The 13,728-nt window shown below is 41.7% G+C and overlaps 3 protein-coding genes across 3 annotated transcripts; 1 reads left to right on the plus strand and 2 right to left on the minus strand.

Moving 5' to 3' along the window:
• Positions 1 to 404: 404 nt before the first annotated feature.
• On the minus strand, positions 405 to 6,383 carry LOC135483842 (vacuolar protein sorting-associated protein 33A-like). The gene is made up of 13 exons (XM_064764890.1): positions 6,277 to 6,383; positions 5,155 to 5,220; positions 4,619 to 4,746; positions 4,336 to 4,420; positions 3,875 to 4,096; positions 3,588 to 3,762; positions 3,230 to 3,417; positions 2,858 to 2,948; positions 2,516 to 2,590; positions 2,092 to 2,258; positions 1,805 to 1,936; positions 1,226 to 1,517; positions 405 to 1,016 (listed from the first exon to the last, which is right to left on the minus strand). The coding sequence occupies exons 1-13, from the start codon at positions 6,376 to 6,378 to the stop codon at positions 904 to 906; spliced, it is 1,836 nt and encodes a 611-aa protein (XP_064620960.1). The 5' UTR covers positions 6,379 to 6,383; the 3' UTR covers positions 405 to 903.
• Positions 6,384 to 6,466: 83 nt separating this feature from the next.
• Positions 6,467 to 8,950, plus strand: LOC135483230 (protein O-linked-mannose beta-1,4-N-acetylglucosaminyltransferase 2-like). Its single transcript, XM_064763898.1, has 6 exons — positions 6,467 to 6,594; positions 6,948 to 7,400; positions 7,572 to 7,724; positions 7,979 to 8,106; positions 8,357 to 8,462; positions 8,566 to 8,950. The coding sequence occupies exons 2-6, from the start codon at positions 6,969 to 6,971 to the stop codon at positions 8,890 to 8,892; spliced, it is 1,146 nt and encodes a 381-aa protein (XP_064619968.1). The 5' UTR covers positions 6,467 to 6,594; positions 6,948 to 6,968; the 3' UTR covers positions 8,893 to 8,950.
• An 81-nt stretch (positions 8,951 to 9,031) lies between these two features.
• Positions 9,032 to 12,514, minus strand: LOC135483231 (uncharacterized). Its single transcript, XM_064763900.1, has 2 exons — positions 12,352 to 12,514; positions 9,032 to 11,800 (listed from the first exon to the last, which is right to left on the minus strand). The coding sequence occupies exons 1-2, from the start codon at positions 12,352 to 12,354 to the stop codon at positions 10,796 to 10,798; spliced, it is 1,008 nt and encodes a 335-aa protein (XP_064619970.1). The 5' UTR covers positions 12,355 to 12,514; the 3' UTR covers positions 9,032 to 10,795.
• Between the last annotated feature and the right edge of the window lie 1,214 nt (positions 12,515 to 13,728).

Raw genomic sequence — 13,728 nt, forward strand, 5'->3', positions numbered from 1 at the left:
AAGGTGGTTCATGGTATGGCACCAGCCTACCTGAATATCAAGAATGTGGACGGGCTGCGTGCCACCAGATCGTCATCTGACACCACATTGGTGTGCACACGATCAAGCTAAGAACCAAGTTTGGTAACCGCTGCTTTTCCTCATGCGGCCCCCGCTTATGGAATGCCCTGCACATCAGAGAGGCTGAATCTAGCTTGGTCTTCAAGCGCCTTTCAAAATCCTGGCTTTTCAGTACGGCATTTGGGGGAAGGTAGCGCTTGGAGAAGATTTTATCTGGATTTTTGTGCTGATGAAGTCACAACCAGAATAGGTCCTTGGAAAACTAGGATGTCCACACTTGGTGCCAACACTGTGGATAGTCCTCACAGAGGGAGAAACATACAGGAAAGAACTTGTTCTTTGTAACATATGTTTATTCACATAAGTTGAGCACCATATAGATATACATTAATGAACATTTCTGTTGTCTTTGACATGAAAGTTTGTTCTTGAGTTTTATGAATAGTATACCAATATAAGGAACAAATATGTACATGTACTGGTTTTTATGCAAGCTAACAACAGTTTTGTTAACTATATCCACCACATTAGTCCAGAGACCACCTTGAATTTTACATAGCCAGTAACATCTGAGTTTGGAGTGGGCTTGAAATCGCCCCCTGGCTGTTTGTATTTCCATGTTTAAACTCAACAAAACAGTAGAGACCGACATAGATGATGTCCTTCAGTATTTCATATGAATCCACACTAATTGATGAAGTGTAACGCACACACCCTGATGTGGGATCAGATGGACAGGTGGAGAATTCTTTCGAACAGAGCGTTCTGTCCAAGTATATATCCAGTTTTGGAGAGTCCAATTTTTACTATACAATTATAATGAAGTTATTCTTTTCAAGGTTACTAGTAAAAAGGATTGTTAGCAGCTTTCGGTGGCTCCAGTTCATCCATGATTGACTTCATCCAGTTTGTACTGTTGATGATTTTGGTCGTGGCAATGATGTAGTCTGTGGGAGCTGAAATGTTAAAATGCCATTAGGATTTTGGAATGGAGGTTCACATCACATAAGAAACAGTATAAGGACCATATCTATTGAAACATAAGAAGCTTCTCTATGACAAAAGATGGCACCTCACCACAATTGGCACCTAACCAACGTTGCAATGTGACAAGTGCTCACAAGAGCAGAGCTGGCAGAAGGGGAGCGAATACACAAACTCTTACCATCATCTGTCGAAGCAAGGTATCTCAGTGCAGCAATCTCTGCATATGTAACTCCTCCAATAAAGAATACCAGTGTCACTTTCTGCTCAGCTTGGCTGGAATGTGTTGAACTACCAGAGCCTCGTCTCCTCCTGAGCCCAACCGGTATCTGTTGTACTTCATCAAACCTCTGTCCAGGTAAGAAGTTTAGTAGCTCGGTGATGCTCCTCCAGCCGGGCCTGGCAAGAAGCTGTGCCAGTCTCACACTGATAGGGGCATACCCGCTGAATACATATGCTATATCATTAGGGGTCTGAAATGAAAGAATAAGGAGGGTACATTCCAGTTTTAATCATCTGAAAGGAAAGAGGTTGATCATAAATTGGTTCAAGTGTGGGAGGTCATGTGCCCCTGTGTAGTTATGACACATGACTGGAGCTGTACATTTGAATATCACTGCTGCAGTGAATAGAACAAAACTAACAAATTGGTCATGACCTGTATTCAGTAAGAACATGACCCATTTTTTCATCCAAATGGTAGTTATATTTGTCATGGATGGGGGCCTACTGTGACCTTTAATTTCAACTTAATTCCCACCTGTTCCTGTACTTCTTCTACGATGAGTCGCAGTGTCTTCCTGACTGTATGGAATGTCTTCTGTCCCTGTGGTCGCAGCAGCCCAACCTTCTCCAGGTTGGCGAGCGTGATCAAATGTTGGTAGCCGTACGTCTGGAAATGGAATGGTCGGTCAAAAAGCATTTCACAACCACTGTCACTGCTATAGGTGTCCTCGGAGGCACTCTGGGTGTGTCAAGGAGCTGCTCAAAGTCAGAAAAAACAGATTCAGAAAGAAAAAGAGAAACTTGACGAAATATTCATCTCACCTGTATGATTTCTCTCTTGTAGTACTCTAGGACCTTCTGCTTCAGGCCATTATTGCAGATTGACTGGATGCATATCAAGCGTAGCACAACGGTAAGTTGTTCCCTCCTTGCTATTGAATCCTCTACGTAAGGGTTAGGCTTGTCTGTTTCTATTCCATTGATAAATTCTGAAAGACAATTTGGTTTCTTCATATCGTACTAGCAAGAATTGATAAAGAGTACCCTCGGTTTATTCTTGGTACTAGTAAAGTATTACGTCCCTCCAAACTCAGGCAAAGTTTTTAAAAGTGATTGCAAATGATTATTATGTGACAGAAGCAGCCTTCTTTGCTGTGCAAACTACTTCAAAAGATAGAAACAGAGTAGGTTCCTGTCGTATTTTATCCACAAGTTACAGAAGCAGGATTATCAGAAGAATACTTACCCTGCTGTGTTCTAAGACACTGTAAGAACTCATCAGTATCTGTGACTTCCTTGATCAATTCAGCTACTGATGTGTCTGTGCAAGAAAAGGAGAAGAAAATGTTGAAAGGAGAGAACATTTGTACGGAGTGTTTTGATACACTTACATTATGTAACAAGTGCTCTTCCATATGACAATCGTTCTACTGTTTAAAGCAGCCTGTTTACCTCCTAGCAGGTTTGCAATGTGCCTGATCATGCCCTACACAGCACCATGTTCCGTCAGTTTGTCTGCTAATTTTAAATATGTCGCTAACAGACTACCAGTAACTAAAAAACTGGTACAAAAGAAAGGAAGACTCACGAGTTGCCAATGAGGCCTTCGCCGCCTGCATGTGGGGAAGCTTGGAGACAAACTGCTTCATTTCTCCAACTGTCTTGGCACTGTGTCTCTCCTGAAACAGAACCAATGAGGATTCAAATCCATGCTGGAGATACACCATGCTGTTTTTGTGTAATGTAAGAACAATATGTATTGCACACTCTCGAACTGATTAAAAATTTTAGTTGTTTCCCAGCCAAGAACAAACAACATCAACTGCCGACTGTGAATGTATTGGGGCACAAACATCTGGGACACGTGAGATACTATTTGGTACTACTATACATTGAGTGCAAATTGTCAGACTGACAAATGAACTGAGAAAATTATGAGTTCTTTATCTCCTGTTCTTACCTCATACTGAGCGGAGATCAGCTTAGCTTTCTTGCTAAGAACAGGCCCAACAGCATTGAAATTCTTATCCCGTATTTCAGCATACAACTCCTCAGCCGAGTTTAATATCACTTTTTTGAGTTCAACTATATTTTCTGCCGATCCTCCACTTTTGGATGCAAATTTTTCGGGTGGTAATTTAACGCTTGCTGCAAATAAAGAAATCGGGGCATATGACACTGGCTCAACCTTCAACACAGAGACATTGCTAGTTACCTTGGGAAAAACGCTTCACTTTGTAAGCCCAACCGGAGAGGCATGCAACAAATGCTCACAAGAGGGAACCCAGAAAAAGACCAATGAGTGACTGACGACTTACTATTATGAATTCCAAATACATCATCAATGAGTCCCTCGTACGTGAGCTGAGAGAGTAAGGGTGTGAGTGGATCAACTGTTCGGTCCAAGATAAGGATGCTGTCTATCTGGGGGGTGATCTGCGTCTCTTGACCAGCCATCTCACGCCTCATCCTCAGAATCATATCACAGACATTCTGAACAGAAGAAGAGACATGCATGAACCTTTTTTTGGTAAAATGAAAGGTAGAATAGGAATATGAATACGACTGAATTTAATTTAACAGTGTGAGTAAAGACGAGCCCTACCTTGGCACAATCTCCTTTGCCATGAATATTAGGAATGATTCCATAGAGAGCCTGAAGAGTCATGATGGCTTTGGCAGCGAAGAAGAGACTAGTGTAATCGTTGTATAAATAGCACTCCCTAAAGGAACTCTCCATTTCCATGGACAACACATCAGCGTCGAATGGAATGAAATCGAGGCAATACTCGTCAATGCTGGCAAAGGAATTATGGACAGCAAGCTCCTGAAAAGGGGAAAGCTAAATATTTAGTACCAGATAAGAATACACCTGAAACTGAGGTCAAATGACATGCAACTAAAAAATGAAGGCTGAGCTGAATCACCACCTCTTGCTAGTAATGAAGGAAAGTTGTTTTCTGGAATGGAGATTTACTGACGCCACAGATTCTTCACAAAGGTAATTTAAGAGATGAAAAGACACTAGTGTAGATCAGTCTATCAGCTAGTATAAAATGTTCTTACCTTTAGTCTTCTCTCACAAATCAAACTCTTTCTTGGGACAAATAAGATGTGGTAATCTTTGCGGAATCCTCCCAATTCTTCTTCCCTGTAAATAAGAGATAACAGAAATTACAAGGGCCATTGGGTGTACCATTTTACAAGAAAGATGTCGAAACAAAATAGTTCTTGATTACAGAATGCAGATGTATTAGAAACCAGCGTGACAACAAAAAAATGACAGAAAGGCTAACAATCTAGTTTGAATTTAAACAAATTACAAATAACAAAATAGAAAGTTACTCACTTGTTCACAATCTGTGCTATGGAATCCATCAGCTCTAGTTTGGGTCTAACAATGAAGATGATATTTTGTACACTATTCTGTGGAAGCTGCCCCGCCCGGAGAGGATACATCTTGTCCACTTCATGCTCCTATAAAGAAACAAGAAAAGTCAGAACATCAAACTATATAATCACTTGATATCATAATGGAATAAAAGAGGTCTCACTTGATAATCCAATGTACTTTTATTCTGCTGCTGTCAAATTCCCCATGCAGTTCTATTAGGGACAGTGGTTTTGGTGCCAAATGGGCATTTTGGATGACTTACAATGTACGTATTCAGACAGCCTACTAGTACTACTGGTATTGCACAATACTATAATGCAATACCATAATGCATAGGCTGATGTACCATGAGAACCAGCTACCTGTGGTGGCAGGGACTGAGCAGTTGAGTGTCACACTAACTGATAATCAGCCTACTTTCAGGTGACTGGAATCTACGATATTATCAAATCTAATGAATAAATGATGACAGTCACATTCTACAAAATTACCTTGAGGAGGGAGTATTCCGCTATCAGTCCAAAAGGTCCGGTCAATGCATCATCCCACACCAATGCCTGGAAAAAAGAGCATACCGGTACATATAGGAGAGACATAAAACATTGGCCATATGACCACAGGTGACACAAATGATATACGATAATGCAGGATGGATGACGCTGATGTTGTCAATGACAGGCTCATAATCCTATGACTAGGCCTAGTGTTGTGAGCTCTTCAAGTATCTGCATGGCAACTGACTGTCAACAGGCCATGGTAGAATCAGATCAGCTTATCCTAGCAAACAATTACTGATGAGTACTGTTGCGGTGCCAATCTCACAATTGACGCCTGGGTCAGCTCCCCGATGCTGCTACTGAGAATAATCTTTGCAAGAAAGTAAGATAACTTTGACGTCTTTAAACTTGTATATTCAAACTGCAAATAGCACGGACATACACCAATCTTTGTCGGTAGAGGATCTATCTCGCCAGAAATCTCCTGAACCAGGGTTTCAATGGGGACAATAGGCTTGAGGACTTGGACTTGGCTTGGTCAGTTGGAATATACTCGGGCTCTGAACTTCGGGCAGAAATTTCACCGGTTACTGTTAGTACGACGCTTGCTAGCTAGCTGGCTTGCTATTTAACTTTGTTGCTTCCTTCAGCAATCAGGAAAGCTCCCTTGGTTGGTTCTGCCAAATGCTCAGAGGACCCATGTTATATACCCCCAGACCAACGCCAAGAATGCACAAACAATAATTGAATTGACGTCATACAACATTCCTCGCATACCAAACTCTCGGATGACGTAGGCGATGACCTAGTTGCCGGGGAAAAAAACCACGCAATATGCTAATTAGGTTGAGTTGCTATCGAAACTGACCAGCGCGGCTACCAACTGGGGTGGTAACAAACTAAAGTGAATATTTCTACTATTTCTTAACTTTGCCGCTAATCGGCACCAACAAGTACTGTTACTATTAGAGGAAATGACAGAGAACTGCCAACTGGCTCTCATTAAATGACAGCTAAACATTGAAATGCAAAAATCTCATCTTCATCAAGCGCTTGTGAATCGAGATGGAAAGCTTTTACCACCAAATTTGGACAGCACATTCTATGTACGTTTACCTTGCTTCCTACACATCTGTCTATGTTTTCAAGCAATTCACGACGATAGGATTCACGCAAAACTGCCAGATTCACTTTGCCACCACTGAGATGGGAAGCCATCTTGCTGCAACCTCGCTGACCGAGTCCGATCGCCCTATTCCAATGCATACACTGTAGTCCTTCGAAAGAAACCTGGAAGGTAGGTTGTCAAATTCACACTTTGACATCCTGAGATTTTTCTTCGATATAGTGCCGATTTTTGCTGTCTTAACTTGATCATTTATTTAGTAAAGTGCTATTATACCTAGCATAGTTTTATCTAAGTTTGCTCGCTTGGTAATACTGCTCAAAAGTCTTTCCGTTTCCATAAAGTTTATTTCCTCAGTTGGTAGATGTATCACGGCCTGCGTGAGTGTGTACAAATGTACAGGGCTTACAGGGTGTGACAAAAACAAGCCTGTCTGGATGCCATTCTCAGTGATGAATTTGCTTGACTTTTAATTATCACCTTTTGATTGAGCACTAAGTCCTTCCTAATATATCTGTTCAATGGGTAGGAATGTCATTCAGATCCTCCTTCTTCAGCCTTGAATTTAATCTTGATTTGATTGGCGTCATCATGACACAGTCTCGTTTGTTGACCTATTGATCGAATCTGCATAATCTATTTGACTTTGATATATTTTCAGATTCAACCAACATTGGCAAAGATGGGATATCATATCGTCATCATCTTGTCCATCGTCTTCTGTGCCACTTGCTTTGAATCGCCAGGGCGAACCGCTTTTCCTGGCTCCATGATGCGAAGAGATCCAGGCCATTATCCTGGCTACTACTACTCCATCAGCAACGTTCTTCTCAATCCCTCATCAAAAACATTTCAAATCAACTCCAAGAGGGCAAAAAGTGAACGATTCCTTAATAAACCTTGGCCTATAGAGACAGTCACTGAGCCAATGGTGACTTGTGATGAGGTCCACAACAAGGGATATGTATTTGTCATCTTTTATCACTATGACAGTAACTACTTCCACATGCATGTAGACACCTTGATGCCCCTTTTCAAAGCCATCTATTATAAGCAGGAAAACAGGAACAGGCCGGTTGTAATCATCCCAGCAGTTGAAAAGGAACGTTTAGAGGTAATTTTTGACCTGAGATTCCATCTATTGTCTGCAGTCATAAGTTAGTGATGGGTGATGTGATCATCAAACTTCTACCTAGAACTAGTTCAGTTTTAGGAAAGATTCAGAGGGCATAACTGATGATTCTTGAATGTATGGTCCCTCAATTTCCATTTGCTTTATTTGCAGTCACTTGATTGGGAAACACCCGCATTTGACAACAGTTCCATCTACTGGATGCAGATGTTGAAGTTCATATCTGGCAGAAACAAACTGTTGCCATTGAATGCAAAACTATTGGCAAGAGGGCAGAATATCTGCTTTAGAGAAATAAGCTTTGGGGTAAGTTTCAAGTTACAAATCAGGAAAAGCATGTTTACTTCAAATCTCTGAAGTACTTCCAGTCAATGCCAATGGCTGCTGAAGTTCTTTTTGGCTCCTGTTGTTTCAGAAAGTGGGGTAGAACTTATTCATTCTTTCTAAGAATCTTCATGTACTGTACCTGTATAAGGAAACTTCTCTGCCTAACCCTTTTACCTTTGAATTGGAAAAAATCATTAGTCAAAATCTGTACTTTTAGTTCTCACTATTTCCAGACATCAAGCTATACAGTGTTCCCTGAACATGAGGACATCATCTTGAAATACATAAAATTTGTGAGGGATCAGTTCCAAATAGTGATGCCACAACCACATTCGAAAATAAGAGTTGGGCTGATTAAAAGGTAAGTTAAATCTCCTACTCTAAGGGTGACTTTTCTTTGACCGCTCTAGTTATTTTTCAGTGTATGTGATATGTTTTAAGGGGCTGTGATGGAGCAAAAACAGTTTGGTTTATTTGGTTTAGATCTGGACTTTTCACCTGGAGACCAATCAAGTACAACATATGTTCTCCCCCTGATTCGCTCACTTGTGTATTATTTAGCTGCTCCTTGGTTCGCCTCTAATTAAAACATGCCCTTATTCCCTTTCCAGGACTGGACGAAGGTTGATTCTCAATGAGGATGACATCATCAAAGCAGTGAAGCCATTCACAGAAATCGATGTGATTAACTTTGATGGGATGACATTTCGGAAACAGGTAGGTCGTGGAAGCAGATCAGATCACATCCAGCTGAAAAATTGGCTCTTTCCCTAAAACAGTACCTTGTATACTGACTATTAGTATCTTTTTTCCATTTCAGATTGAAGTTGTCCAAAAATACAGTGTCTTGATAGGAATGAATGGTGCAGGTCTCATCAACGCCTTATTTGCTCCACCCTTCACCTGTGCTGTCCAGCTAGTGCCATATGAGGCTCAAACTAACCACAAAGCATTTGGAACTTTACTCACAGCTAAGGGACCTTATCTTGAGTGGCATAATCAACATAAGGATTTACACTTTGTTAAGGCAGATGGAACTAATCACAATGCAGATACTGTGGTGAATGTTGATGAGTTCAGGAAACTAGTCCGGGAGGCTTTGGAGTGGGCAAGACAAGCTAGGCATAACTACAGAGAAGAACTTTGATTTTCTACTGCTTGAAAGTCTTTATCTCATAATTCATAGGTCGGCACAGTTAAAATAAGGGAAGGGGGGTCAAACAACAAAGTGTTCAGAAACATGTTGTACATCCATTTGTATTGCCATTAGAACAAAATGCATCGAATTGAATTTGTTCAGGATCTCTTTATTTTCATTTAGCATCATATTTTTACTCAAGTTTTGTACACAATGTCTCCATTTTCTTGGTTAATGGTTCATGATTACATGTTATGCTAAGCTCTGTGCCATTTTGTTAATGAACTTTTTTGCTGTGTGTCTTCGGTTAGAATTTGTAATGTGCAGAACCATAATGGAAATCAAAACTCACCCAGTGATATCTTGTCAAAGCATCTTGCCATATTTAGCCATACATGAACAGGTAGTATCAAGATACATTTTAACTGGAAATGATGTACTACATATACCTGTGGGTCAAAGCTATCTGTCTTTTTTGATAGATTGATCAAATATTTTATGTATTGTATTTTGCATTGTTATTCTTTATAATTTGCTTTTTAGAATTATATGATCTTTTGCATACTGCATTTATAAACTATCTGAATCTCATCAGAATGAGCCAGCAGCATTTTGTACTCTACATTGTACATGTTATACATGTACATTTTGGACTGAAAATGTCTATGTCATACAAATATTTGTCTCATGTTTACATGATATAGAATAAATTCTTTATCCAAGAATTTTCAACTTATTCTATGTGTTCTGATAAAGATTCTATCATGGCTTGGTCAGGCTCCTTGAGACGGACTATGACTAAAGACTCCATATATCCTCCTGTAGCCCCGAGGTGACGGGCTGTAACTGAAGACCATTAATCTTTCATTGACCTGGAGGTGACAAACTATGATGGAAGATCATTCATCAATCATCCTTTACTAGCCTTGAGGTGACAAGCGATGATGGAAGGCCATTTGTCCTTTCCTGGTCAGCCAGGAGGTAACAGGCTGTGACCGAAGACCATTCGTCCTCCTATAGCTTGGAGGTGACAGACATGACAGAAGACCATTTGTCCTCCAGTAGCCTGGGAGGTGACAGGCTGTGACCAAAGACCATTTGTCCTCCTGTAGCCTGGAGATGACAGAAGACCATTTGTCCTCAAATATTGCCTGGAGGTGAAAAGCTTCATGGCAGATGACCCTTCTTCCTCCAATATAGCCTGGGACGGACATGTTGTGACAGGCGACTATTCGTCCTCTAATAGCCTGGACGACCATTTATCCTCCTATCGCCAAGAGGTGACAAGCTTTAGCGGAAGACCAATCAGGCCCACAAATAATAGAACACACGCCGGTAGGCCTATGTCTTCAACTAGCTTATAGTAGAAATGTAAAGACAGTCTAAGTTAAGGTTAGACTCATGTATCTTGACGAAGACATCGTTTCAATACTGTTCACTCAAAATCACAAATGATTCATTCATGAGATCTACCTTGGATAATCAAAGGGAGTAATAACACTTCCTTGGATAAGCTAGTAGAACAATATCCTATGAACGTGAAGTCGTGTATGGCACATGTTCTGACAAGTGAGTATTGTATTCATCCCAAAACAGTAAAGGTCCCTTTTTGAGCTGCCTGTTTTTGGTCAACCACAGTGGGACACATATACTAGTATATAACCTTGTACGCACGGTTCGAAAAAAATTCTTTCCTACTGATATTGTCGGTTGATGACAGAATTATTAAACTTTGAAAAATTGTATCTCTGAAACCATCAATGTCATATGGCACTTTGAATTGGCGGCTGAGGTGGTGTCTACAATGAACATGACAAGGACAACCAAGGGGCCTCGGCTGTGTGCCGTCCACACGCAAAGGCCGGGACAAAGTCGAGTGCGCGGTGTTAACATCCTTGATAATTGCGTATCATTAGTCACGTTTGTTTAGGTATTCGCAAGGAATCTTCTTGTCTTCCTCATTTTTCCATCCAAAATGCCTATTGATATGCCGACACCTTTTCTCCGCCTTTTGTCTCAAAATAGTGTTCACATCGGACCAATTTGCGACCTCGTTATTAGAGGGAATTGTCTTTACATCAAATTCTTGCGAGACCTCCCCAATATTTTTCAATATTGTCTTATAAGAGCTGAACACATTATGTAAAACAGGTGCCGTCCTTTTTTCCGCCTGAGGACATTTCGAAGTGTCTTGGGTTGGAAGAAGAAGAAGGAGGTAGCCAAGAAACGGATGACGTGGGACGGACGCCATGAATAACGACGTCACTGTAACGTCAGTCTTATACAAAATCATTGAATACAATTTGGGAACTCTTGCGATGATACATTTTCCGTCCATCAGGATTTTATCTAAAGACCCAGTAGGTTCCAACCTCAAATCCACAAATATTCCCCCAAAGTGATGTAAAATGAAAGGCGCCATTAATAGCTCATCACCCAAAACGTCAAACAGTGGAAGATACTGTGGGTACTTCTCCGTCAAAAGTTGTCTCACGTCATTCCGCGTCCAAAATATGTACTGATACTTTTTACTAGCCTTCCATTTGACCATTTTCCTCAGAAAGTCTTCACCCGCATCGGCATGCCATGAGATCTGGTGAATTATTTTTGGTATTTCGCCCGCGTTGTCGTATTTGGGTTGTATCGTCTGTCTGAGCCACGCCTCTGCGTTCTCTGGCGGGAAAATGGTTTTGTAGGCCCGGCAAATCTTCGACGGTGAATCTGGGTGTATTCCAATCGATGTGAGGACGAACGTTGCCGTCAGGTACAGAGCAAGGAAGACACTGCTTGCCAGAGCCAGGAAGAAGATCAGAGTCAGTATGACATAACCAGGCTTGTTTTTGGCAGTCAGACGGAGCTTCAGGAGATACAGGGGAAGCCTCTGGAACAGCCGAAAGGGACGTATTTCTAGGCTCACCTGAAATGTAAAAGAATAATTATAGGTCCTCGATTCAACTGCCCTTAGCCGTCAGTTTATCATGCTATACATTACTGTCGGATTGATGTCTCTATATATATATTTATATCCAACCTGCGACGAAAGACGCAGTATAGACCTGGATGTCAGTTTATTCTGGTGCGACAGAAACTGCCACAGGAAGGTGTGCAAAAGAATGACCCCACCCTTAACGTCTTAGCCGAGTGACAAGCCCTCTGGCCTCTAGTTTCCGTCGGGCCGGGCAGTTCGCAAAATTGCGGTGGGATGACGGCTCCTGACTTAGTTTACAGCACACTATCTGTAATCTGGCCTGGGAATTTAATTTGGACCACTCCAGTGGAGAAATCCATGGGGAGGGAGATTGCTCCTTATACCAATACCTTGGCTGTAGTACCAAGGAGTTAAAGGGCAAGCCGGACCACTCTAATAATTAAAGACACGGTATGTGCCTTCTCTTCACCTCATACGTCGGGTTTGTTGGGTGGGTATCATCCTTCACAACAGGACTGGAAGATGAACGTATGACTCACCATGTTAGCCTCGTCTTCCCGAGCACCTCAAATGACTCAACTCGTAAGTTGTCACATCCAAACCGTTCGCGTTCGTCGTTGACACAGTCTGGATGTCCTCTCAATAAACAGCTACGAAACAGTCCTTAACATGTTTATAAAATGAGCCATGCATACTCATACGTGCGAACGCACTAACGCGAGTTTCTTTCAATAGTCTTTGATATAATAATCGTCATAATCTCAAACATATACAATATCATTGAGACGCGCACAATGAATTATTGTAAGCAATTATGTGTTGATCTGATCTGCACGGTGTCGGGAAAATATAGCGGTATTGGTCCTGTCTCGACAAGGCGGACACAGCGGTAGACGGACATGGAGATATGCATGGCTCAGTTTATAAAGACAGCTTCGCCGTTTTTGGTGTGTATGGCTATTAAGAGAAGATACGCTATGCCATGCTTGCTACGGGGCTTGCTATCTCAAACCCACGGCCAGAGACGCGCGCGAGTCCACCATTCCTCCAAGACACTTACTACGTGTCTAAAACTAAGGACCACAGACATTGTTACCTGGCGTCTCGTCCAGAGACACAGGATTTGCCCAACGACGTTATGTGACTACTTCACTCTTCAAGAGAATACAGAGTGCTGCCCAACTCCACCGAACTTGCTGTCTCGACAGTGTCACCATGCGCCCAGAGACACCAGGCGTACTATCACAAACCCAGTGCCAGAGACACACGCAATTCCCCCATTCGTCATAAACACGAAACTGCTCATTTCAAATGAAGGACCAGAGACAAATTGTCACTGCTCGTCAAACCTTATATAAATCAAGGGCCAAGGGCAAAAGACACCAGACTTGTCATATCAAACCCAAGGCAAATTGTCATTATTCTTCCCGCGACAACATGCTTACTGTCTCAAACCCGTGGCCAAAGACACAAGAGACAATTTGGCCGTCTATCTCAAAAGAGATAATGCCACTCTCGACCAGAGACACCTTGCTTTTGTCTCAAACCCATTGAATGCTGGACACACAATGTCACATTTCGTTCAGAAATCTCAAACTTAGGGCCAAAGATGCGCCAATACACTTGGATGCTGACTCATGTCAGAGCTAAATATGCAATGTCCCATTCGTCCGGAGACAACATGATTGCTCTCGAAATGAGGGCCAAAGGCACATTACCACTTTTCGTCAAGAGACACCATACTTGCCATTTCAAACTAAGGGAAAGACACAATGTCATTCACTGACATCTACAGGCTCGCAATCACAATCCTACAGCAAAAGACACTTTGTCACCTCCTGTCACGAGCTAGGAAATCTGGATTGCTTTCTGAGACCAAGGCCAAAGATTCAATGTTACCATTCTTCCAGAGACAA

Source organism: Lineus longissimus, chromosome 2 (genome assembly GCF_910592395.1).
Source record: "Lineus longissimus chromosome 2, tnLinLong1.2, whole genome shotgun sequence".
Lineage (NCBI taxonomy): Eukaryota > Metazoa > Nemertea > Pilidiophora > Heteronemertea > Lineidae > Lineus > Lineus longissimus.